General features: G+C 42.2%; 1 protein-coding gene across 1 annotated transcript; it reads right to left on the reverse strand.

Moving 5' to 3' along the window:
- Positions 1-4,578: 4,578 nt before the first annotated feature.
- CD80 (CD80 molecule) lies at positions 4,579-27,569 on the reverse strand. Its single transcript, XM_068987866.1, has 5 exons — positions 27,361-27,569; positions 17,542-17,868; positions 12,029-12,310; positions 5,868-5,978; positions 4,579-4,667 (listed from the first exon to the last, which is right to left on the reverse strand). Exons 1-5 carry the CDS (start codon positions 27,458-27,460, stop codon positions 4,579-4,581), a joined length of 909 nt encoding a protein of 302 aa, XP_068843967.1. The 5' UTR covers positions 27,461-27,569.
- Positions 27,570-27,772: the final 203 nt, after the last annotated feature.

Here is a 27,772-nt window from a genome sequence, read left to right on the forward strand (position 1 = left end):
CTATGTAGTACTGTAAAATACACAAAAGCACAGTCACTTGAGAATGCATGTTACAGTGTACGCCAGACACATGAACTGACTGACATGATTGGACATGCAAATGCACGTTCACAGTTTTAAAAGTTTGCAACTTGTTAATAAGTGCAAACAGAATGACTTTATTTTTTGTTTTGTGAAGTAAATCAGATTTACCAGATCATAGGTCAAACAAGAATAGATTTTGCTGAATTTTTTTTTTATAGGAACAACTGAAAAATCAATACCATGAAAAGTCCAAATGAATGCTTTTTGATAATTCCTTGGGAAAAAGTTGGTAAGCTTTTGTATACAATATTTACTTTTGTATACAAAGTAAATATTGTATTAGAGAACAAGGGCATAACAATATACTTAATACACAGTGCCAGTCTTTGTGGTTAAGACTGAGGCTATCAATAAACTGTTAAGGAGAAAAATGCAAATTTCCCTAAGAAAAGATTTAGAGAAAGTTGTGTAAGTGTGCAAAACACACTTTTTTCTATCTAAAATTTATGCTCTAACCAATAACTTGTTCTAGAAAGTAACTACAAATGAAACAGCTCATAAGTTCACTTTTGAATTAAAAATTGGCACAATACCTATTTTGTTACTTCAAAGATTTTTAAAGGAATTAAAATTTATTTTTAGTTAACAGTTCACAACTTGGCGGAGAAGGCAATGGCACCCCACTCCAGTACTCTTGCCAGGAAAATTCCCATGGGCGGAGGACACTAGTAGTCCATGGGGTCACTAAGAGTCAGACACGACTGAGCGACTTCACTTTCACTTTTCACTTTCATGCATTGGAGAAGGAAATGGCAACCCTCTCCAGTGTTCTTGCCTGGAGAATCCCAGGGACGGGGGAGCCTGGTGGGCTGCCGTCTATGGGGTCGCACAGAGTCAGACACGACTGAAGTGACTTAGCAGTAGCAGTCACAACTTGGGGGTTCGTATGTAAGGGACTTACTGTATAAGTCATTCATCCTCCGTGTCAGAGGAAATCAGTTTTAGATGGATCTACTTTCTTCTGAACCTGGTTGGGAAGTGGGAAAGCCAAAAAGGAGAACACAGTGAAAATGATGTCCTGGCTAAATACCAGTACTATTTCCATTGTCTTCTAGGTGTGCTTACAACAGACTTCCCATACATGAACATTAGATTGGTTTTTGACAGCATGACATCCTCCATTCCTTCATCACACTAAGTCTCTTGAGATGGACCTAACTGATACTGAATAAATTCTGTTTCCAGAAGCACTTTGATGGATACGTGTGTGTATATGCACACAAACCAGTCAGTAGCACAGAGCCCGATGCGTGAAGGAAAAGAACACTAGAGCCAGAGCACCGAATCTGGGTTCTGGCGCTGACCTTTATAATTCAGGTCACCACGCAGGACTTCGAGATCCTTGTCATTAGCAAGTGGTTTTCACTAATGTCTCTTCCAGGCCTAAAGAGTTCCATGTTTCCAAATCCTTGGGCAAGGTCACCAGAACTACTTCCGTCCCCATCATACTCCTCTAGTCACTTTCAGCAAAGCCACTGGAGTGAAGGGGCTCCTAGAGAACAGATACAGGAAGGTCGAGGTGGGATAGTCCTGGCCGTTCACAGAAGCACCAGGAGGAGGCCAATCTCAGATGGAGGTAGGACCTGAAGAAAACATTTAAAATCATTTTTATATTTTTTTATTGCAAGGGTATTCCCAGCTTGAGGTACCATTATCGATACTGATCTTGATGGCTAAGTGATATAAAGGCAGGTCCAAAGTATGAGAGAATTTAGGACAGGTCTGATGAATTTTGCTACAGGAAATACTGAAGTATTATACACCAGCAGTCACCAACCATCCAAACATTATCAATAAAGGCGCTCACTCGGAAATGTGTGGGACAAACAAAGGTGTATCAGGCATGCTTGCTCTTCTTAGTTAGCCTACAATTTGGTAAAGTAAGACACATGAAAATAAACCCAGGGTGGAGAGTGATGTGCCTGAGAGAGCACAACTATAGAGGTCACAGGCAGAGCTGCTTGAACTGGACAGCAGGCCACAGAAGACTTGTGTAGGGGATTGGCTTCCTTCAGCTGACTGAGCACAAAACTTTTAAGATGGAAGGAAAGTCAGGGAAATGCAAGGTAATTGCAGAACTGAGGTGAATATCCTGGGAACGGCATCCTGGGGAATGAGTAAGTTGTAAAGAAAGCAGAATTGGAAGCTGAGAGACTGCTGTGGGGGAAATACACAGGCTGCTATGGAGCCATGAAAGGAACCTGAGCTTGATGTCCAGTTTGGGTTCTGGTTTTGCTCTTTATCTGTCTGACTTCAGGCAAACCACTCAATGTCTGGGAGGCTTGAGTTTCTCTCCATAAAACAGATCTTGCTCATAGAGATTTTTATAAGATGAAATAATGCTTTTGTAAAGAAAACTAAGATCATGGCATCTGCTCCCATCACTTCATGGCAGATAGATGGGGAAACTGGAAACAGAGACTTTATTTTGGGGGGCTCCAAAATCACTGCAGATGGTGACTGCAGCCATGAAATTAAGACACTTGCTCCTTGGAAAAAAATCTATGACCAACCTAGACAGCATATTAAAAAACAGAGATATTACTTTGTCAACAAAGGCCCGTCCAGTCAAAGCTATGGTTTTCCCAGTAGTCATGTATGGATGTGAGAGTTGGACTATAAAGAAAACTGAGTCCCAGAGACTTGATGCTTTTGAACTATGGTGTTGGAGAAGACTTTTGAGAGTCCCTTGGAGTGCAAGGAGATCCAACCAGTCAATCCTAAAGGAGATCAGTCCTGGGTGTTCACTGGAAGGACTGATGCTAAAGCTGAAGCTCCAATACTTTTGTCACCTGATTCAAAGAACTGACTCATTGGAAAAGATCCTGACGCTGGGAAAGATTGAAGGCAGGAGGAGAAGGGGATGACAGAGGATGAGATGGTTGGATGGCATCACTGACTCAGTGGACATGAGATTGAGTAAGCTCTGGGAGCTGGTGATGGACAGGGAAGCTTGGCGTGCTGCAGTCCATGGGGTCACAAAGAGTTGGACACAACTGAGTAACTGAACTGAAAGCATAACCTGCTCTGTAAGTCTTAGATGTTAGATCTCATTTTTATTTTATTTTATTTTATTTTTTTCTTTTTAAAAGTAACTCTGCAGAGTCTGATTTTTGTATGCAGCTGTTACCCTAACCTTCACAAGTCAAAACTGAACTGCTTATGGAGACTGTAAACCATCCGGGTCCTGATATCAGTCTCTTAGATTCTAATGTCCCAATCTTTCTCTTAAAAGACCTGGGGATTATAGAATAGCGCAAATTGGGCTCCCTCAAAACCCAAAATTGGAGCTTCCCTGGTGGCTCAGATGGTAAAAAATCTGCTTGCAATGCAGGAGACCCAGGCTCAGTCCCTGGGTTGGGAAGGAAATGGCAACCCACTCCAGTATTCTTGCCTGGAAAATCCCATGGACAGAAGAACCTGGCTGGCTACAGTCCATGGGGTCACAAAGAGCGATTAACACTTGTAGTAGTGTTACTCACAAAAGCTGATTCTGCGTTAGGCTCCCTTAACATCCTTGGATGAACAGTAATTACTCCATCATATATATTTAGAGGAGAAGGCAATGGCACCCCACTCCAGTACTCTTGCCTGGAAAATTCCCATGGATGGAGGAGCCTGGTAGGCTGCAGTCCATGCTAAGGGTCGGACAAGACTGAGCAACTTCCCTTTTACTTTTCACTTTCATGCATTAGAGAAGGAAATGGCAACCCACTCCAGTGTTCTTGCCTGGAGAATCCCAGGGATGGAGGAGCCTGGTGGGCTGCTGTCTATGGGGTCGCACAGAGTCGGACATGACTGAAGTGACTTAGCAGCATATATTTAGAATCAGATCAAATCTAAAGTCTTGGACACCATTTATTGACTAGTGTGTCCACATGTGCTCCTGGAAACTGTCATGTAAAGGACGATCGAAACAACTGAGGATGTTTACACTGAGGAGATACTGGAATATGGAACGTAAGCTCTGAAGCCTTTCCTGTAGACACTGGGGTTTCTTCTGTTTTTAAGTGAGAAAATGACCCAAAGAGGTAATTCTTTATGAAAATGACACTATGCTTGGGTCAGTGGGATGACTATCTTAGTAAGAGGCAGACAGACCAATGAGATGTTACTGAATTAGTACAGAGCTACCCCATTCTGTGTCCCAGTGCTGAGGGATACAGGGGAAACGGAATGATGAGAATAAGGAGTTACCCTAGAAATAGTACATGTGTTTGACAGATACTAAAAGACACTGAGTTGACTGAAAAGAGGGGAACATTTTAAGATAGCAGAATGGCACAACAAAGGAAAAGGTTACACTAAGCAAATTTTATGTGAGGAGAAAGGAGAGATGTGCCAACCACTCTGAATGAGGATTTTGAGAAGGTGGTAGTTGGTAAAGGATCTTAGGTTTGGTCCTGAGAGGAAGAAAACCCTGTGTTCGCAAGCCACAAGATCTCACACATTCCACATTGGCAGAGAAGGTACCTCCAGGCATTTTGGTCAGTTTCATCCTTCCACAGACTTTATGGAGACAGACCACCTTTCCATTTCCATGTTCTCATTCCTCCTTCTCCGTCTGCATCTTGCAGCATTTCCTTGAAGGCAAGCGCAAGCAATAAAAATCTAGATAGGTAATCTTCCCTTAAATCACACCTATATATTTTGGCAAAACTTCAGCTGGCTTAGAACTATGGCAGTGGTTCTCAACCCCGGGTTTCCACCACCACCACCCCTTGGGGACACGTGCACTGCTTTGAGACATCTTTGGTTGTCACAACTGGGCCAAGAGGTGCTATTGTAATATAGTGAGAGGAGGCCAGAGATGCTGCTAAACATTGCAACGCACAGAACAAACAGTTATCCAGCCCTCAAAGTCAACAGTACTAAGGATGAAAAACTGTAAACTAGAGGGGTAGGGCTGGAAACATATTAGAAGCATCCTTGAGCCCACCAGACCTCTTTATCCTACCCGTGGCATAAGTTGTTCATAACAGAGTCTCTAGTGACTTCCTCGAGCCTTGAATTTTTGTGTGCTGGAAGTTGGAAAAGTCAGCAGATGTTGATTTTCCAATTTGCTCAGTGTATAAAATTTATTCTCCAAGAAAGCTTGGTGTTCCTTCACGGTGACTATAGCTTTAACACTGGCCTAGCAGTTCCTCTTCATTTAATTACAGAGATTGAGTATAGCATATGTGTAAGGCCAAAGATTTAGATTCATAGGAAAAAGATATGCCAAATATCTCTTCTTTCCTCAACCACTCCTGATCTTTCATCAAAAAATAAATTCTGAAGAACTGAGAGTTGGTAAAATCACCTGTAGCGATATAATTACTCAACTACATCTCATTAGTGTATCTTACCCTCCTCCATGAAAATGATTCTTGCCCCTAAACCTTGTCATTCTTGCCTTTCCTCCAATTCTGAATCAAAGATTAGACTATCACTTTGCATCAGATAATGTTATCAATTTAGTTAGCAAGCCTCAGTATCTCTAAGAAAATACAGAGTTGGGGGAAGATAAACGGACTAAGCTAGAATGTGCTTGAGGTCAGTGATTTCTCATCTGTGTAACTCAAGTGCCTAGTAGAGTGCCAGGCACATAGTAGGTATCCAAGAAATATCTGTGCAGGAATGAACAGAACTTGCTGAGACAAGTAAAGGAGACACTAAAGTTTACATATATTAGCTCCAAAAAGAATGAAATAGGCTTAAAAGTTCAGAGAGATGCTGACCTGTACTGATAAGAGGTTGAGTGTCCAGAATTGAGATCATTACCAGAATACAGCATTACTTACTGCAGGTCAGGCATGCTAGTATAACTGCAATGATCACAGAAATCCCACATGCTGAGACTGGGATAATAATGGTCCAGGGCAGGTGCTGATTAGCAGAAGGGGTTGGTTTTGCTGTTGAGGGAAAAGAACAGTGTCAGCTCTAATGTGTTTCCAACTGCTCAGATATCCTTCATGCCCCTTATAATGACACAACTGTAAAGCATTTTTCACTTCTTTGCCTGGTTAGCTCTCCAAAATGCAGCTTCTATCATTTTTCTTGCATAACTCTAATCAGACACATACTTATGGCAACTAATATCAGATGTCAGATATAGATATTGAATGTGAAAAAGAAAATTTAAATGTTTGCATTTACTGAATTAAGTTGGCACAAAGAAAAGATTCTCAGGAGAGCCTTTAAAAGCTATTTTAGGGACTCCCCTGGATGCCCAGTGGTTAAGACTTTGCACTTCCAACGCTGGGGGTATGGGTTCAATCCCTGGTCAGGGAACTAAGATCGTGCATGCTGTGTGTTGTGGCCAAATAAACAAATATCAGAGCTTAATAAGCAATTTTTTAAAATAAATAAAAGTAGAAAAATAAACAGAAGTATTTCTATAGCTGATATTACTATTACTACTAATAATAGTTGATGTTGTGTTCTAGATATACCTTCTAGATTTTCCTTCTCCAGCTCTGTCATGCCTTCTCCCTTTTTGGGTGTCCTCTTTAACACACACACATACACATACACACCTCGCAATAGCTGCCTAAAACTACAGAAGTCACTCTGCATTCATTTTCAGGTAACACCTTTTTCATCATTCAGTCTAGAGCTTAAGAAACCCAGCAAAGAACCAAGCATGGCTGTCGCTTGGTGGTAGGTAGGATCATCCTGGAGGAGAGCTCTGCAAACTGGCTCTCATCTGTAGAACACAGGGAACCAGAAAGAAGAGGGGGCACACGAGGAAGGATGTGGGTGGGAGGAGAAAGGTGCTCCTGATTCCACTCAGGAGCAGCAGCTACACCATTTATTCTTCAACTCCTTTAAGGAATAGTTAGCACCAACATCTGGAGAAAGGGCAGAGACACTAAAGAAATACTAGCAGCTCATCCTCCTCTGATTTCCCTGGAGTGGCTCATCAATAAATATTAAACATTTATCAATACTAGAAATATTAATACAATATTTACAATATTGTATTAAACAATATTAATATTATAAAATTAATGTTTACAATAAATATTAATACAATACAAAGTACTTGATTCTCATTTTTCTGATTATACGCCTTGGGGATAAATTTTGGTCTTTAGCTTATTGGACTTCTCATCAGCATTTGGTCCCGTTGACACTTTTCTCCTGGGACTTCTGTGACACCACATTTGTCTATTTCTGTTTGTTGTGACTCAGTTTTGTTCATCAGCTCTTCTTCCTCTTTTTATTCTTTAGCTTGTCCCCATGGTTCCATCTGTGGTTCCATTCTCTCACTAGCCCTGGTAATCATGGGCAATCTTAGCCACACCCAAGGTTGGAAACACCAGCTGATTTCTAAGTCTGTATATCATATTTCTGATCTCACTTCTGAGCCCCAAATTTGTATTTCCAACTGCTAACTAGATGGTTGGATGCCAGCCTATTACAATTGAACTCAGCATATGTATTCTTTCTAAAGTGTATCTACCACCTGCATTCTCCCATTTCAGTTAATGGCAACACCATCAGTGACCAAGGGAAGGCTTGCCTTCATGCTCACTGCTCAGTAGCTCCCACTGACTTTCTATTCTGTACTGAGACTATCTCTGCAACTGATTCCTTTTCTCCAAATCTCTTGCAATAATTAGTTCAGGTTTTTCTGATCTCCAACCAAGTAGCCTTTATGGTCTCTTTGCCTCTGGTGTTCTAGGCGCTAGTAATTCCTATACATTCTGCCACAGTGATCATTATAAAACGTACATTTGACCATAGAGTACCCACTACTTGAAAACTAGGGTAAGTTGTTTTTGTATTTTTCTCTAAAACACCCAGTTGCATAGAGACATCCAGCGGTTACCAGGGTTGGCCTCTGCAGACCAAAATGACACCCAAAATAACAAAGAAGCTCTTGCTGTTATCCTGGGAGTCTAGATGTTTCACAGGCTTCCTCTCAGAGGTCACTCCTCATGCACTCTCAAGCCTCACTCAGCCTAGAAGAAGGTAAGTGTTTAAGAGAAAGGAGGAATCAGTAACAGCAATCCCACTCTCTCGTGATGCCTATTAGGAAACTGGCACTACTCCATGGGGAAGACCCAAAATCCCAAGTGTATAGTTGTGTGAGGACATTTGCACGTATAGCTCATAAGACAGCCTGAATAGGTTTCCCTGACTCACCCATTATACACACACACACACACACACACACACACACACACACCCCCATACGTTCCAGTACATCAAGGGTTAACAAATTAGGTGGGCCCAGGCTAAAAGAGCCACAGACCCAGTCTGCTTAATTAATAAATTTGGGGTTAAGAGTGGGTATTTAAATAGTTGAGCTTTGCTCACATCCGTTCAAAACTGCTATCAACTATACACTAATTTGACTCCCCTAGAGGCTCAGATGGTAAAGCGTCTGCCTACAATGCAGGAGACCTGGGTTCAATCCCTGGGTTGGGAAGATCCTCTGGAGAAGGAAATGGCAACCCACTCCAGTACTCTTGCCTGGAAAATCCCATGGATGGAAGAGCCTGGTAGGCTACAGTCCACAGGGTCGTAAAGAGTCCGGACATGACTTAGTGACTTCACTTTCTTTCACTGTATACGCTAATTTACATTTGCTTATGCAGTCACCCCTTGACACCCCCACAGATGCTTTATTTGCTTCTGACTCTGAATGACATTTGCAGCCCAGTTGAAGTATTTAAAGCTGTCTGACCATAAAGACAACACTGGCACCTAGAAAGAAGCTTGCTTTGTGACAACTACTTAATGAAGCCTGAATTAATAAAAAAAAAAAAAGATTGAAAGAAGGAATGATTAAACAGTTAATCCTGTCTCCATGAGTCATTGTGAATGTAGACCAAAGAGGACAAAGAGCCAGTATTTTTCATTATTCTGAAAAGGGATACTGCTCATCTTCAGCATGAAGGAAGAGTTGAGAAAAGACAAATTAGAGAAAAGATGATAAAGCTGGGCAGTCTAAATCATCTTTAAATTATAGATCCATCCTTTTATTTAAAGGACTACATTCTATTTCCTTTAAGTTAATGAACTACCATGCGTAGGCCAAACCTGGCTTACCACCTATTTTTTTAAATAAAATTTTGTTGGAACACAGCCATGTCTTTCATTTATGTCTTGTCTATGGCTGTTTTCATGTTATAACAGAACTGAGTTGTTGCTAGAGACTATGACCTGTAAAGAATATTTGCTATCTGGCCCTTTTCTGAAAATTTTTGTTAACCATTGCCTCAGAATATCATACATATTCATATTCCAAATATAAATGATGTCTAAAACAAAATATAATTGAAGCTGTACTTATTAACTTCTACCTTAATCATGATGATCTAAAATTAATTATTTATCAATAGAGTGATAAGAATGATGAATTAGTAAACTATCTTTATGATTCAAACTTAATTTTTATAAGCTTTTTTAGGATACATGAAATATGATAGAGATGAGTTTGGACTATTAATAAAATCATATCAACAAAATTTGGTTTGTATCTGAACTAATTTTGTATCATGTTTCAACAAAATTTAGTTTGTATCTGAACTAATTTTTGCCCCAAATTTTATCTCATTACCCATTACGGAAAACAAAGAACCCACTCAAGATGGAAAGACCTAGAGTTAATCTTACCTACGATAAACTAGTAGACCATCTAAAATATCTCCTCTACTACAAGCAAAGATAAGCGGAAGATATAAGATATACTATATATAATATCAATATGTTATACACAAGTATTGTTTTTTACTGTGCAGCCACAAAACACATTGTTATAAGTGGGGTTGGGGGTGGGCAGAGGCCTGGTGATGCTGCATATAATCAGTCAAATACACTAGAAATGTATTTCAAGTATGTGAGTTCTTCTGTAATAACCCATTGTGGATTTAATATGCATACATTTATGTAAGCCCTACTTTTTCCATTTTATATTCTCATATGATTTCACCTCTTGGGGAAAGAAAATTTTATAAGTTTACTACATGTAGGGTAAATATTTGGTCATGGTTTTGGTCAAAAATGACCACTTTTCAAGCATTGTCCTCTAGTAGTTTGTCATTCACTTTTCTTTCCAGGCTTGGTTCTGAATGAACAAGTATTTCTTAAAAAGCACATTTGCCCTCAAAGGACAATGATTTGACATCATGGGACCATCATGGGAAGGGGCCTCCCAAAATGAAAGTGCCACAAAGAGAAACATAGATCAATGGAACAAAATGGAAAGCCCAGAGATAAATCCACACACCTATGGACACCTTATCTTTGACAAAGGAGGCAGAATATACAATGGAGAAAAGACAAATTCTTTAACAAGTAGTGCTGGGGAAACTGGTCAACCACTTGTAAAAGAATGAAACTAGAACACTTTCTAACACCATACACAAAAATAAAATGGATTAAAGATCTAAATGTAAGACCAGAAACTGTAAAACTCCTAGAGGAAAACATAGGCAAAACACTCTCTGATGTAAATCATAGCAGGATCCTCTATGACCCACCTCCCAGAGTAATGGAAATAAAAGCAAGAATAAACAAATGGGACCTAATTAAACTTAAAAGCTTTTGTACAATGAGGGAAACTATAAGCAAGGTGAAAAGATAACCTTCAGAATAGGAGAAAATAATAGCAAATGAAGAAACTGACAAAGAATTAATCTCAAAAATATACAAGCAACTCCTGCAGCTCAATTCCAGAAAAACAAATGACCCAATCAAAAAATGGGCCAAAGAACAAAACAGACATTTCTCCAAAGAAGACATACAGATGGCTAACAAACACATGAAAAGATGCTCAATATCACTCACTATCAGAGAAATACAAATCAAAACCACAATGAAGTACCATCTCACACCAGTCAGAATGACTGCGATCCAAAAGTCTACAAGCAATAAATGCTGGAGAGAGTGTGGAGAAAAGGGAGCCCTCTTACGCTGTTGGTGGGAATGCAAACTAGTACAGCCACTATGGAGAACAGTGTGGAGATTCCTTAAAAAACTGGAAATAGAACTGCCATATGACCCAGCATTCCCACTGCTGGGTTATATACACCGAGGAAACCAGCAGAGAAAGAGACACGTGTACCCCAATGTTCATCACAGCACTGTTCACAATAGCCAGAACATGGAAGCAACCTAAATGTCTATTGGCAGACGAATGGATAAGAAAGCTGTGGTACATATACACACTGGAATATTACTCAGCTATTAAAAAGAATGCATTTGAATCAGTTCTAATGAGGTGGATAAAACTGGAGCCTATTATACAGAGTGAAATAAGTCAGAAAGAAAAACACCAATACAGTATATTAACGCATATATATAGAATTTAGAAAGATGGTAACGATGACCCTATATGCAAGACAGCAAAAGAGACACAGATGTAAAGAACAGACTTTTGGACTCTGTGGGAGAAGGCGAGGGTGGGATGATTTGAAAGAATAGCATTGAAATATGTATATTATCATATGTGAACTAGATCACCAGTCCAGGTTCGATGCATGAGGGTCAGGATGGGGAACACATGTACACCCATGGCTGATTCATGTGAATGTTTGGCAAAAACCACCACAATATTGTAAAGTAATTAGCCTCCAATTAAAATAAAATTTTTTAAAAATTGAATGCCAAAGCCTAGAGAGCAATTTCAAAGAAGGGCAAATTTTAGTGCTTTCAATAACAACAATATTATTATAATAACTTCCTAAGATGTTGACTTGACAGAACTTACTTGGATATCTAAATTTTAGAATGTTTATTAAAGAAAATAAAATTAGTACCATTATAGTCAAACCTTGTACAGTGACCTTAATAAGTCATACTAACACTTCTTTATTATTTTATTTGCACATCTAAAAAATACTGCAAGTAATAGTATCAGAGTCAATATGCATAATTGTGTAATGTATCTGGCTGAGTTATTTTCTTTTTAGATTCTACACAGCAGAAACTCCCCAGGACAATCACTTACATTCTTGCCAGTAGAAGGTCTGTGACACTGTTAAGTCTCCATACTTGACAAGACACAAGAAGCTGTGATTGCTTGTCATGTTGAAATCCAGTTCACTGCTAATCGTGTAGAGCTTGGTTTCAGGATCTTGGGACAGTGTTGTGTTGGTAGCATTTAATTCTTCTCCATTTTCCAACCAGGAGAGGTAAGGCCTTGGAAAACCTCCAGAGGTTGAGCAAATTACCCTTCTGATATTAGGAGATGGATTTCCAAGATCATTTATAGTAGGGACAGGGAAGTCAGCTGAAGAAAGAACAAGAATGTAAGTACATATCATTACATGTTTGTGTGTAATTATATTTTTAATACATAGCTTTAATAAGAATAATAAAATATAATTTTCAACTTCCCATAAGTATTAGTAGTTATGTATAACCCAAAGACTAACTTTAGTTCGAGTTGATTATATCAGTTCATTACTTTTGACGGAGTGGAGGTAGGAGGGCACTTATTAAAGAACTAAATTCATGTGAATAAATATTGACATAGTGCTTGAGTTTAAAAACAACATTTATTGAGCTGTTAATATTTCTTAGGTCTGGACGTTATCTCATTTTGTCTTTATAACAACCCTAGGAGGTAGGTTGTAGATCCAAAACGGTCAAATATCAGTAGTTTTGCATTATTTATCCTAATACAATGTTTCCATTTTATGAATAGTCAAACTGAGGTCTAGAGAAATCACAACCAATAAGTGGGAGAACTGAATTCAAGTTTTTCTGATACCAGAGCCTTCCCTTCCGTTGATTTCTTTTCCTTTCTCTTTTAGAGCTTTAAACTTTGCTGTCTTATTAAAACATTAAATAAGATTATATTGAAAAAAAATGTAGCCTCAGAAAAATACCAATGGCATGGTATTAGAGATAGTTATAAACAAGCAGATTTAAATATGTCTGCCTTCCTTTCCTTTCCTTCCTTTCTTTTACTTCTTTTTCTTCCCTTTCTACCTAATTTTTGAGGTATACAAACTGACCCTCTTGTATGTATCTATTTATTAATTCATACTATACTGAATACCTGGGAGCCCACCACCCAAGTTGAGAACCAGAGCACTGACAATAACTTACGTCAATCTACCTGTATGGTCTGAACTTTGCTGGCCCCCTAGTTCCTACACCTGGAGTTACACCACTCTAGAGCTTGTTTATCATTACCTTTACATTTTCAAAAGTAGTCTTTAATCAGACAGACCTCTGTTCCAATTTTATACTGTTGAGCCTGTAATCTCAACCACCGTACTTTTCTGATCCCCTTGCTGTTTTGATACACCTAACAAGGACAGAGGGGTCTTCCTAATATTCCTCCAAAGTACTTGAGGCCCTCTTTCATTTGTGTTTTTGACCCCTAATAACATATTAAAATATACACAGATGTATAGAACAGTCTTTTGGACTCTGTGGGAGAGGGCGAGGGTGGGATGATTTGGGAGAATGGCATTGAAACATGTATAATATCATATATGAAACGAATCGCCAGTCCAGGTTTGATGCATGATACTGGATGCTTGGGGCTGGTGCACTGAGATGACCCAGAGGGATGGTACGGGGAGGGAGGAGGGAGGGGGGTTCAAGATGGGGGACACGTGTATACCTGTGGCGGATTCATCTTGAGGTATGGCAAAACCAATACGATATTGTAAAGTTAAAAAAATATATATATATATATTTATACACACACAAAGCAAAGCATAGTGAAATGACTACAGAGGAAACAGGAAAAAACTCCACTCACCTCTTTCTCACTTATTGTGAGGCTTAAAGAATTTATAGTTCTTTAGCATAAGTGTGGGGACCAATCCAAACGTGGACTTCCCACGTTGGTGTGTGAGGCAGTGGTATATAACCTGCCCACCAATGCAGGAGATGCAAGAGACGGTGGGTTCTGTCCCCGCGTTGGGAAGATCCCCTGAAGAAGGGAATGGTAACCCACTCCAGTATTCTTGCCTGGAAAATTCCATGGACAGAGGAGCCTGATGGGCTATAGTCCATGGGGTCTCAAAGAGTCAGAGACAACTGAACACACACACAGGACTAACCCTCTCATACGTCATCTCATATGTTAGTTTTCTTTTCAGAATTCAGAGCCTCACAGAGGGATGTAGTATAATGCACCGTGGTCATCAAGGGCAGGTTCTAAAACCAGTTTTGCCTTTAATCCTGGGCCAATTACTTAACCACTTTCAGTCTTAGTTTGCTCATGGTAAGAAGGGGATTATAATACCTCCCTCCCAGTGTTGTAAGAGTTAAATGGTATCATTTACATAAATCACGTAGACCAGAGACTGACATACAGGAAGTTAGTCAGACTAATGTGAGTCTTAAATGTGTCCTCTCTTAGAGGAGTTCCTTCATGTAAATCAAGTTGCCAGGTGAAAGCTCCCAGGACTGGGAGAGGAGAAGTTATGACAAGTGATTATAATTGCCAAGGAAAGGAAAAACTTGGATCTAGATACAGATAGAGTCACCTTTCTTTTTTGAATTAGTCCTGTTCCTAAATTGTTTGACATTTTCTTGAGCCATTTTTAGTTGACATTATTTTCTACTCCTTTAATTTATCCTGTAAGATCAAATCATTGTAATGGTAGCTAACAAGAATACTCCTTTTGTTTCTTATAATATCAGTATGTCATGTTATAACTTGGAATAACAAATCTAAGTAACACATATCCAAATTATGATTCATGTTCATTTCTGGACTTTGCTTTTCTAAGAACTATTTAACCACAAGAATGCCACCAGCACCAAGGATCGTATTGAAAATCGTCTTTTCAAGGTCTGCTTTGACTTAGAACAGCCTAAGCTCTGTCTTCTATTCCTTCTGTAAGATGATCTGTTCAGAGTAGCAGCTCCAAAGGTTTTGCAAGACTGAACCACCGAAGAATTACTCTTTTGTACCTCGTTTCAATCAGTTAACCCAAGTTTTCACCACTCTTAATGGGTACAGTAAGAATATCCTACTAGGAAAGGAAAAGGTGCATACGTTTTAGAAAGGTACAGATTTGTTAACCTAGTTAATATGTTGGGAGAAGGCCATGGCACTCCACTCCAGTACTCTTGCCTGGAAAATCCCATGGATGGAGGAGCCCGGTGGGCTGCAGTCCATGGGGTCGCTAAGAGTCAGACACGACTGAGCGACTTCACTTTCCCTTTTCACTTTCATGCATTGGAGAAGGAAATGGCAACCCACTCCACTGTTCTTGCCTGGAGAATCCCAGGGACGGGGGAGCCTGGTGGGCTCTGGCATCTATGGGGTCGCACAGAGTCAGACACGACTGAAGTGACTTAGCAGCAGCAGCAGCTAATATGTTAACTAGTATAGCTAGTTCCTCAAATGTGCGCTTGCTGCAGGTTTTCCTCGGTCGTGCAGCACCTTTGAGGAACTAGCTATCCCACTTCATGATACTATGCTGTTATTGTATCCTTCGGCAATGTAGAGAAATCATCCTGTCCCAGTTAGCCTGAGACTTTCCCAGTATTAATACCCGAAGTCTCATGTCCAGTGAAACTCCTCAGTCCTTGGCAGACTGGGACAGTTGGTCACCTTGGCCAAATGAGCATTTACTTAATTTCTTGCTTCTCAGACTATAATCCTTAGCAGCAGTACAGGCATCACCAAGGAGCTTGTCGGAAGTGCCAGACCTGCTGAACAAGGTCCCCAAGTCACAGGCACCTTATCATTTGAGAAACACCGTTCTAATTGATTCAGCTGGGAATACCAGAATTGGTTCTGGGTCTAATTAAGCAGTATTTCCCCTTTTGTCTTCCCTTGTCTGATTTTGGCGCCGCATCCCCGTTTGAGGCCATGTTAGCCTCAAACAGCACTCTCCCTGTTAGCCCTTTAGCTGCGTTGGTCTCCAACTATAACCTGCTACTAAGGCCTGCCCTCCCTGAAACTCTGCCTCTTCTCTCGTTCTTGGATCTTCTTCTTTATCTTTCTGTCAAAATGTACATGTTCTGAGTCTGTTTCTCTCTGGATATTCTGTTAAAGGACCGACTATGTATCTAACGTAATTAACTGATACAGGCTAATATGTCTGTGATGACATCTCCGCCCAGGTAACATATTTTCATCTTTAACAGGGATCCTGGAGGGAGGGGGAGGGTTTCCCAGGTGGCTCAGTCGTAAAGAATCCGCCAGCAATGCAAGAGATGTGGATTCAGTCTCTGGGTTAGGAAGATCCCTGAAGGAAATGGCAACCCACTCCAGTATTCTTGCCTGGGAAATGCCATGGACAGAGGAGCCTGGTGGGCTACAGTCCATGGGGTTGCAGAGTCAGACATGGCTTACCAGCTGAGGACACATACATGAGGGGAGAACAGTGCTGAAACTAGTAGGAGAGGCTGTAATAGTGCGAATTGGAGGAATCCACGCAGATCTAAGTTTTGGAGAGGAGATCGGCTTCTCAGAGCCCCTCACATCCCACCACATGACCATGGATATTTGTTCTCTCCATGGGTAGGGAGTACACAGAGTGAAGTTTAAGATAATCCTGTGTAAAGTTGGCTTACTTCCTAAGCTTTAGGTATGATCTGGGTGTTACACAACTAAAAATTCAATATAGCTGAAGACCAAAAGCAGGGAAGAACAGTGAAGAACTCACTAAGGATCCTCTTAAGCTAACTGTTATCAAGGTTAATTCCTACCTTTTGTTAAAAGGTTTTGTTTCCACTAAAGGCTCAAGTGCCCAGAAAGAAAAAGAAATGTGTTTGAGTTTCAAGTATGAAGGAATGGCCCAGGGCTGCCACTTATCAATGAGGGTTCAGGACATACCAGTGTCCTCTAGCAGGATTACCTGTGATTAAGTCAAGGCTGGTTCCTACCCTGCCTTTCACAGTTTTCTAACATCTAACTTTGCAGGAATGACTGTTAGATGAGAGCTTCAAATATGCAGTAAATATAATAGTAAAAGACATTCAAATACTACTTGAAAAATATTTATGCCTGTGCAGCTTTTATACCCTTCAATATACTTTATGAGAATATATTACTGGATCAAGTGCAGTTAACAGTACAACTATGTTATGTGTTAGTCGCTCAGTTGTGTCCGACTCTTAGCGACCCCATGGACTGTAGCCCGCCAGGCTCTTTTGTCCATGGGATTCTCCAGGCAAGACTACTGGAGTGGGTTGCCATTTCCTTCTCTTAAAAAAAACAAAACAAAACAGTACAACTACATTAAACCAAATGTGTCCCTTTATGATTCAGAAGGTACTTCAGGTCATGAGAGTGCTCCATGGTGGCTGTCATGAGCTTGGACTGTCAAAGTGCAAGAAATGCAACTAACAAATATTTCTAGGACATCCTGAGAAAACAAATTATGATTCACTGTAAAACTAGAGACTCAGTCCTAAGAAATGAAGTGAGATCGGCCCCTCTGGTAAAATTTCCACTTACACCAATAGGAGTGTGTCTTTAAGGACATCAAAGACATACTCCTATTGATGGCTTATTGAAAATCAGAAAGTTCCACTGACCTCTGATCATCAACTTCACTGAAGTCAGGTGCTCCACTTTATAAGTCCCTTTCAAATCAGGCTTCTGAATAACACAGGTGTAGGTGCCACTGTCTGACAGGCGCAGAGCCAGGATCACAATGCGGGGGTTGTTGTTGATGTCAGTGATGGTGCGGTTCTCGTACTCAGACCACACCTGCACTTTTCCGAGCAGGATGGCCAGCACCATCTTACTGTCCTTTTGCCAGTAGATCCGAAGGCTTGCCAGTTCTTCAGTGGTCGTGTTGTAATCACAGGATAGCACTACTGTTTCTTTCACTCTTTTGGTCACGCTCTTTGGGGTGATGCCTATGGAGAGGCAAACAAAACAAGATCTTGTATCTATTAAATGTAAGATACCTGCACAAGCAGGAATTCAGAGTTGGCAGTAACAGAATTTTCAGAGTGTTGTATTTAGTGTCGAAGCAGGATTGGACAGAGTGTTCAGTTTGATTTTTTGTTGGTTTGTTTGTTTGTTTTGGTCCCTAGTGCATTTTTTTCTCCATTTAAACAATCATGATTAAAACAATAACATAGATTTTACCATCTTAACCATTTTAAAATGTACAGCTCAGTAGCATCCAGTATCTTCACATTTTTGTGAAACAGATTTTCCATGCTGTATGCATTAAACTGCTGCCCCTTGTCCCTCCCTTCAGCCCCCTGGTAACCACCACTCAACTTTATGTTTCTATGAACTTTACTACTTTAGATTCTGAATCATACAGTATTTGTCTTTTTGTGACTGGTTTATTCCACTCGGCATAATGCCCTCAAGGTTCTTCCATGTTTTACATGTATCAGAATTCCTTTCCTTTTTAAGGAGTGATAATGATGAAGGAAATGGCAACCCACTCCAGTACCTTTGCCCGGAAAATCCCATGTTTGGAGGAGCCGGTAGCTTACAGTCCATGGGGTCGCAAAGAGTCGGACACGACTGAGCGACTTCACTTTCACTTTCACTTTCAATGATGTTAATGGGATGCCCTGGTGGCTCAGACTGTAAAGCATCTGCCCGCAAGGCGGTAGACCCGGGTTCGATCCCCGGATCAGGAAGATCCCCTGGAGAAGGAAATGGCAACCCACTCCAATACTCTTGCCTAGAAAATCCCATGGATGGAGGAGCCGGTAGGCTAGAGTCCATGGGGTCGCAAAGAGTCGGACACGACTGAGCGACTTCACTGACTCACTCATGAGTCATGATGTTAATGACTAAATATTCCACTGTATGTATTAATATATGCCACACTTCCTCTACCCATTTGTCTGTCTATGGACAATGAGACAGAAGTTACACTAGTCCCAAAAGAAGAAGGACTTTAGGAGACCCCAGCACATGAATGCCAGCTACTGGTGAGACAGTTTTCTCAGTCCCATGGGGACAGAGAGGTCATAGTTAAGGAATGTGAGGTTTTGAAGGAATTTCCCTGGTCATTCATTTTGGTGGTCTTATTTTATAGACGAGAAAACTAAGCACAGGAAAGGAAACTGCTCCAGTTTTGCAGAGAACTTTTTGGATCACTCTCCTTATTTATTGGTTTCCCTCATTTGAGACCCACTCCTAGGATAGGTAAGCCAGCACTGCCTGCTCTGAGCCCGGTCCCATCTTCCAGGCCCAGCTAGACCCATGACTTCAGACTGAAATGACTGTCCTCATCTCCATGTGACAAGAGTTACACCTCCGGACCATTTCTGCCCTCTCTCTCTACTGAAACATATGGCTACCCTATCTTTATCTTCCTTGGCTATCTGCAATCCAAATAGCCGGTCCCCTACAACCTAACTTTTCCAGAAGGTCCCCATTTAAAACATTTGCCCATTTCCTATCAGCATATCACAGAAATTTCAGCATCCAAACTTCATATTTTTGTTAGTTCCTAAGCACTGGGGAAACAGTGGAAACGGTGTCAGACTTTATTTTTTTGGGCTCCAGAATCACTGCAAATGGTGACTGCAGCCATGAAATTAAAAGACGCTTACTCCTTGGAACAAAAGTTATGACCAACCTAGATAGCATATTCAAAAGCAGAGACATTACTTTGCCAACTAAGGTCCGTCTAGTCAAGGCTATGGTTTTTCCTGTGGTCATGTATGGATGTGAGAGTTGGACTGTGAAGAAGGCTGAGCACCGAAGAATTGATGCTTTTGAACTGTGGTGTTGGAGAAGACTCTTGAGAGTCCCTTGGACTGCAAGGAGATCCAACCAGTCCATTCTGAAGGAGATCAGCCCTGGGATTTCTTTAGAAGGAATGATGCTAAAGCTGAAACTCTAATACTTTGGCCACCTCATGAGAAGAGTTGACTCATTGGAAAAAACTCTGATGCTGGGAGGGATTGGGGGCCGGAGGAGAAGGGGACGACAGAGGATGAGATGGCTGGATGGCATCACTGACTCGATGGACGTGAGTCTGAGTAAACTCCGGGAGATGGTGATAAACAGGGAGGCCTGGTGTGCTGCGATTCATGGGGTTGCAAAGTCAGACACGACTGAGCGACTGAACTGAACTGAACTGAACTGAAAGCACTCATCAGTAGCACCAAAATCCCTGAAAGACTATATTTTCTGTTTTTTTTTTTTTTTTTGCTTAGAAAGCATAGTAACTTTTCCCATGCTGTACTTGACCTAAAAGCAGAGTCCCTCCAAAACCCCAGCACTTTCACAACTGGCCAGCCCCGAAGGCCCCCAGTGCTGACATCTTCCCTTCCGTATCCTCCAGAGCCACACAGAACCCCCGGGGAGGCCCCCATCTCGCTAGGAGTGGGATCTCATTTCCAGGCAGGCCTGCTCTCCCTGAACAGCAGAGTCATGGGACACCAGCCTGTCTCCACCTCCCCGGCCATCCTTCCGGCCGACATCAGACTGGATGTGGCCCCACTGCAGCGTTTCAGAAGAGAGTTTTGTGATTGCGGGTATTTTCACAGCAGTGTGAGGTACCTTCGATTGATCCAGGGCACTTTTTGCAGCAATTGTGCTGAACATTGCCAGCCCTAGATTTAGGGAGTATAACTGAAAAGAGGAAATAAATGAAAAAGTATACTTTGTTGTTGTTGTTCACTTGCCCAGTCATCTCCAACTCTTAGTGACCCCATGGACTGCAACGTGCCGGGCCTCCCTGTCCCTCACCATCTCCCAAAGTTTCCCCAAGTTCATGTCCGTTGCATCAGTGATGCCATCCAGCCATCTCATGCTCTGACGGCTCTTCTCCCTCTTCTCTTTCTGCCCTTAATCTTTCCCAGCATCAGGGACTTTTCCAGTGAGTGGGCTGTTCACATCAGAGGACCAAAATACTGGAGCTTCAGCTTTAGCATCAGTCCCTCCAAAGTGTACTCAGGGTTGATCTCCCTTAAGATTGACTGGTTTGAACTCCAAGGGACTTTCAGGAGTCCCTTTATATTTTAGGAGAGCATAAAATAGCTAAATAATCCAAACTCTCTTTTAAAAAAAGATACGACTGAAACAAAACGGTATGTAGAAGGATTCCTATTCACTTGGGTTCTAATCCCAGCTCAGCCACTTACTGATTAACCTGTTTCCTCATCTGTAAAATGGTATGATGCCAACCTCTCAGGATGATTGAAAACTTAAATTCAAATTAAATGGTATAAGTGGAAAAGTCCCGTAGTACCTAGCACGTCTTCCATAAGGGTTTCCTTTCCTCTTTCTCCTTCCTCTCACCCCTCACTCGTACCCTCTGGTCTCTTTCACTCCGGGGTTATGACAGACACATGGAACACTAGTCTTGCTATGGGCCAGACAGACCCCATGACAGAAAGCAACTCAGTCATCTGGGCTCCTATATAACTGAGTGCTTCCAGTGCTCTGTTGGTTCCCACCCAAAAAGAATCCAGGATTTCTAATTTTGATATGTGGTGACACTAGCAGAAAGAAATCTTAACTGAAACTGATCTGAAAGTTTTCTTCACTGAAAATTTCAATGATGGTTCTTAAGGAGTTTTTGTCCAGCCATCTGAGGAGAAGTGTGGGTGTTCGTGTAAAGGTCAACAGCAAACCATCAATGGGCTCTTCGATGTTCCTATGTGAGATCCCCTCACCAGACTCTGGTGCTGAGGAAGAACCAGACTGAAATGAGGAACCAAAAATCTTCTGGGCAATTCCCGCCAGGACCTGGCTTTCAGACTCAGGGACTCCGGTACACATGGTTACAAGAAAACAGTTGAAAGATTCTGAAGGGTTGTGTCTGCTTCAGTGGTTCTGGAGGGGAGAAGCAGGTCTCAGCATTACTGCCTGCAATGTTGGATTCTGAGCTTGCTTTGCCGTCTTACAAATGGCCTAGCAGCACCTACCTGATAATGTGGGTTGAGGTTTCTGTGAGGGAATGTAGGTAAAACCTGACCCAGTACCAGGCACATGATCGGGACCGTTGCCTTTCCCAGACTTCCACACAGCTCCATCCCTGGCTTCCTTCAGGGAAGATGCCCCTTGTGGTGAGCCTTCTCTGACTCTCCCCAACCAGCACCATCCTCATGCCCCTTTTGAGTCACTTGCCCTGATTTACTTCTCTCTTGAGCTTGTCTAGCTGCTACATATCAGCTGGAGCTACTTTGGGGGCCATGGGAGCAGGGACTTTATCTGTTTTATTTGTTGTCATATCTGCAGAACTAGGGCCTGGCCCAGAGCAGGTGCTCCCTAAGTACTTGCTGAATGCCTGGCTAGGCCTTAGGAGATGGGATCTGATTCTACCCACTGTGTATTAGACTCATAACCTTTGATTAATCTCCTTGGGCCTCAGGTATAATTTATACAAAATGGTCATAGTACTATCTCCCCCAGCTTACTTCCCGTAATTACCACAGGTCACATGACACCCAAATGTAAAGTGTTTTATGAACCGTGAAAGCTATACAGTTGTTTTTTCCCGCATGGGGTTGTTTCTCAGGCGCAGCACCTCCTGTGCCTCCTGCGTTGAGTCACGCCCAGGATGGGGCCAGAGTCACTGTGGTAACTGGCTGACACTTGCACTGAGTCACTGCCCCCAACCAGCACATGGTGCCCATTGTCACCGCTGCCCATCTGTGAGGGGGAGGAGGAGGGATGGCAGAGATGGAAGGCAACCTTGCTCATCTCTCGCAAGTCTGTGTGCAAACCGCTCCCCCCCACCCCCCGCAGGGCACTCTGGGTGCACTTCAGAACCCCTGCCTTTCCTGACCCCTCTGCCTGCTTCCTGCCCCGATCACAGCAGCTCCCCACTGATAACTCGCCAAGAGAGGGAGCTTTCTGCCAGCAAGTGCAGAGTACACTAGTTTTTGACAAATAATGTACCTCTCAGAACTCAAAATACAATGGAATATTATTTAACCAGAACAGGTGTGAGGCACTGTTACTGCAACGGAGATGAACCTTAAAAACGTTGTGCTAAATGAAAGAAGCCAGACACAAAGGCCACATATTATATAGCTCCATTTAAAAGAAATGTTCAGAGGCAAATTCATGGAGACAGATTAATGGCTACCAAGAGGTGGGGTAGAGGGAACGGAGAGGGACAGCTAATGGGTTTGGAGTTTCATTTCAGAGTGATGGAAATCTTCCGAAATTATAGTGGCGATGGTTTCACTTCTTTGTGATTATACTAAAAACCACTGAATCACACACTTCAAAATGGTAAATTTTATGTCTTAGCAAGAAAAACAACAATAAACCCATGTGGGACAGTTGGGAAATATGACAATAAACTTTAATGTTTAGCCTTAAAGAAATAAGAACCCAGTCTAGGAAGCCATGAGTCTCCCCTGGTCCCTCCAAAGAAGGGGAAGGCAGTGTGGACAGAGGGCTGCCCACAGCACCCCTTCCTTATAGGTGAACCCCAGCAGTGGTCAGCAGGGCAGCACCAACACTTCTAAAGGAGAAAAAATCAGGTGCCCACAGTACCTTAGATACCATGTGCTCTTGTGTATCTCGCTGAGGAATGTGGTGTGCTTTTTAAATAAAGGTTTTCCCTGACTCTAAAAGAAACACACATTCAATTTGGAAAGAATGAAAAATAAAGAAAAACATAATAATCACCTATAATCTCACCATCTGGAGATTTAATGGTCTGTGTGACCTTTAACACAATGGAAGTGACCTTTTGGGACTCTTCTAAGTGCTTTTGATTAAGTGATCCAGCATCCACAGGGCTGGTGTGGGTCCTGGGCTAGGTGCTGGGCACACGAGGGGGTGCTAAAGGTGTCTGCTGTCCAGCAGCTGACAAATTTACCCTGGTGACCTGATTTATGCAGTGCTTCCGACTTTCCTCTACAGACCCAGACTATATGCTCTTTGTAAATTGATCCTTACTTGTGTGTCTCTCTCCAAAATGCTCGGGGACTTGAACAGCTGGTACCACGCCAGTCATAGCAAAAAGCGTGGCTTTGGGGACGCCTTGGCCAGCGGCATGCAGACAGAACGTGGCGACAGGGAAGAGGCCCTGTTTACTGTGGCACTCTGGGGCCCTCTTTCCCTCTAGCTCAGTGTTCCTCAGGCTATAGACTTCCAGGCCAACACCTTTCCTGAATTCCTGGCCTACTCCTACCTAAGGTCTCTCTCCTCTCCTTAGGGCTGTGTCTCCCTGAGAGGACCCTAGCTCTGAGGAAAAGGTACCCATATCTGACGACCACCAGTTTCTGGAGCACACGAGTCCAGTGCTTCTCCCTCTGCAGACCAAACCAGCAGTGAAACAGGAGCCCTGCTGATGCTGCCCTGTGCAGAAAAGAGGTCCCCCTGTCCTGGGTAGTAGCGGGTGGGGACAGGTGCAAGTGTAGCTTTCCTGCACAGGGGAGAAGGGGGTGCAAATCCCCAGCCCTGAACAAAGTCCTCCCTGATTGCACTGACTGCTCTGAAAGCCATTCTTCATGCTTTGGCAACACTGTCTTTTTCTTTTTTTGTATAATGTATCTTTTACTACTAAATCTAAAGGACTGTGGACCAGTAGCATCAATATCACCTGGCTGATTGTTAGAAATACAGATTTGCTGGCCCCTCCCCAAAGCCCACCTAAGCAGAAACTGCATTTTAAGAAATACAGATATGGCCTTTATCTTTTACAGCACTCTTAGGTTCATAGCAAAATGAACATAAAGTACGGACAGTACCCATGTACCCCAGCTCCCATGGGTGCAGCCTCCCCCACTTTCAACATCCCACACCAGAGTGGTTTGTGACAATCAGTGAAGTTACACTGACATCACTATCACCCAGAGTCCGCAGTTTACGTTATACATCATTCCTGGTGCTGTACATTCTATGGGTTTTGACAACGGTATAATGACATGCATCTACCATTACAGTGTCATACCCAGTATTTTCACTGCTCTAAACATCCCCTGTGCCACAGGGAACTCTGCTCAATATTCTGTAATAACCTAAATGGCAAAAGGATTTGAAAAAGAATAGACACGTGTATATGTATAACTGACTCACTCTGCTGTACACCTGAAACTAACACAATATTGTTAATCAACTATACTCCAACATAAAATAAAAGTTTTTTAAAAATCCCCTGTTCTAGAAGCTGCTTTTTAAAGAGTCCTCCAGGTGATTGGTATGTATAATAAAAGTGTGAGCAGCCCTGGCAGAGACTGTGTCACTCCCCTGCTTAAAATCCTTCCATGGCCTTCCAGTCCCCTAAATAACTTCCAGATCCCTGGCCTTCGAGAGCCCATAGAGTCTGATCTCTGTCTCCCTGCTGCCCCAACACTGCCCACCTTCACTTCTTTGCTCCTCCATGTCCCTCACATGCTGCTCCTTCCAGCTTCACCCAGCTCACTCTCACCACCCTCCCCTCTGGCAGGGAAACACCGTGTTTCTTGGTCATACATTTATTTGAGTGATTGATTCATCTTCGTCTTCATGCTAATGACTGTAAATTCCATGAAGGCAAAAGCCAAGTCAATTTTGCTAACAGCTTGTCCCCAGGACCAAGAAAAGTGTCTTGTACATAAGAAAGGCTCAGCGTTTGTTGAATACACAAATGATTAAACCAGAAAATGAGTCCCCCACCCGCTGAGTCATCCTCATCTTTGTGCATTTGTCTGTGCTATGGCTCTGCCCAGGTTCTGCTGCTGCGATCCCCATCCTCCACCATAAAGCCTGCCCACCTTTCCCAGGTCAGGGGCGCTTACAGTCAGAGCCAGGCACTTCTCTGCTTTTCACTTGCCTGCGATTAATTACTTTTGCCTTCTCTAGCTAACATACTCAAATCTCTCTTTGAGAGCAGGAATCTGAGGCTCAGTTTTTCAAGGTTCATCTTTTACACAGTAGGTGTTCAGACAAAAGAAGCTCATGGTTCCTTTGTTGACCCAGTAGAACAACAATAAAATCTGGCTGTAACTATATAACAAGGTGCTTTCCAAACTACCTTTCTTTAGCTCAAAGTTCATTTTTTTCTATTTGCCTCTAATTTTTGTGGTATAATTGCTAAAGCCTTAGTTTTAATTTTCTTTTTATGCTTTCTCTCTTTTTTATTGTTTCTTTCTTTCTCCTCACCCCACCTCCACCTCTCTCTTTCTTTCTCTCAGACACACACACACACACACACACACAAACATACATGCTTGCACACACACCACATTTCTAGGAAGCCTGTAAATTTACTTTTAAATCTTTTAAAGCTCATTTAGACTCCCCAGAAGACTCTAGATTGGGAATGCTGCCTTCAGCTACCCAGAAAAAAAATTGTAACTGTTGGAAATATTACTGTCAAATATATGCAAAATCTGATGCATAAATTGCAAAACTTGAATCATGGTTCTCTTGCTTCAGCAAGTGTAAAATAGCAATTTCAGGACAGAAAATGTATAAATACCTGCATTGTAGTCATCTTTTTGCTACTGTGCCCATCCCCATCTGTCCCCACCACCCCCCACCCCAACCCGCGAAGTCATTCTGGGTGATGGCTGCAGTTTAAGCAAGCAGAGCTTAAGACAAGATCCTTTGATATTTGGTTCTTTGAAGACTAGGAAACTGTGCAGGAGGCAAAACCTCCTCTTTATTTTGAGGAAACCAGGTGGTATGCTGCTCAGCAGAAAAGCAGATCTTTTATTTGTTCTGCCTTCTAAAAAAGAGTCAGAGCTACCCTGTCAGCAGAATCAGCACCACCCTTCCCAACAGTCCCCCAAATTCAGCACCTGAGCTGGTAAAGGGCTCCAGAAGTCAAAATAACCTTTGTAGGATGCACTTGAAATACCTTTGTAGTAAGTTAAAAGTAACTCAAAATATGATTTGTACTAAATCTGATACTACCTAATGTCAGATGCCAGCATTGACAAAGGGCATTGGCACCTAAAGCATAAAAGTAAATATTAAGAGAAAATTTTAATTTGAAAAAGATTGTATGTCACCACTACTTTCTTTTCCCCCTTCAACTTGGTAAGATCATCACTGTTCAGTTTTAGAAGCAGAGGATGTTAGCTGTGTTGTCTCATGGAAATGTAGCTTGGGAAGCAGAGCCCAAGGCCAGTGTGCCCTTGGTGTGTCACAAAACGTAAATGAGCATCTAGTGGAGGAGATCACAACTCTAAGCTGTCCTTCTGAATTGGCTTTTGGTTTTGCTAAAATAACACGGCCCCGCCTTTCCTTTAAGGTCTGTGTTCCTGAGCTAGCTTGGCCACTGGCTTGTTGTGTGATCGAGGACAAGTCCTTTAACCTTTCTGGACCTGTTTTCTCATCCCTAAAATGGACTGAAATACCCTGAATGTCCCTTCCCTCTTGCAGGGCAACGGAAGGAGACAGCCAGAGAACACCATGTCCTTTCTCTTCCAAACCCCCAAGTGGTGGACTCAGTCAAGTTCCTGGAAGTTGCTTACCTGAACAGAAGTGAAAAAGACCAGCAAGGAGCAAGAGCTGAGAGAGCCAGAGGCATGGGCGCTTGGGCGGTAGTGTTCCCCACTTCCTTGTGTGACCCATGGCTTCTGCTGGTGAGGATGAAAAACAAAAGCAAACAGTTTCAAGCCACGTGAGAGCTGGCACCTCACAGTTTATGCCAGGCAGGGCCGAAGACAATTCAGTTGCCCCCCGCACAGAGGGTTCGCCTGTGATGTTTGCAAAACACACTGAGGAGACGCTGGTTGGAGTACCTGGGTATCCAGACTCCTAAAATTAAAAGACAGGATTTATCTTCACAACCTGAAAAGGAAAAGAAAAAAGAAAAGTCATCCAGGAAGGGAGATTGTCCCACCTTGGGTTGTAAAACCTGTTAGTTTACTGCCTGAAATGAGT

This window comes from Capricornis sumatraensis, chromosome 1 (assembly GCF_032405125.1).
Source record: "Capricornis sumatraensis isolate serow.1 chromosome 1, serow.2, whole genome shotgun sequence".
Taxonomy (NCBI): Eukaryota; Metazoa; Chordata; class Mammalia; order Artiodactyla; family Bovidae; genus Capricornis; species Capricornis sumatraensis.

Coding starts and splice junctions, on each gene's coding strand:
- CD80 (XM_068987866.1), bottom strand. CDS start 27,460: ATGGGTCACACAAGGAAGTGGGGAACACTACCGCCCAAGCGCCCATGC. Junction 17,869..27,360: donor TCTTTTTCACTTCTGTTCAG/GTAAGCAACTTC, acceptor GCCTCTCCATAG/GCATCACCCCAAAGAGCGTG. Junction 5,979..12,028: donor GACCTTCTACTGGCAAGAAT/GTAAGTGATTGT, acceptor TTCCCTCAACAG/CAAAACCAACCCCTTCTGCT.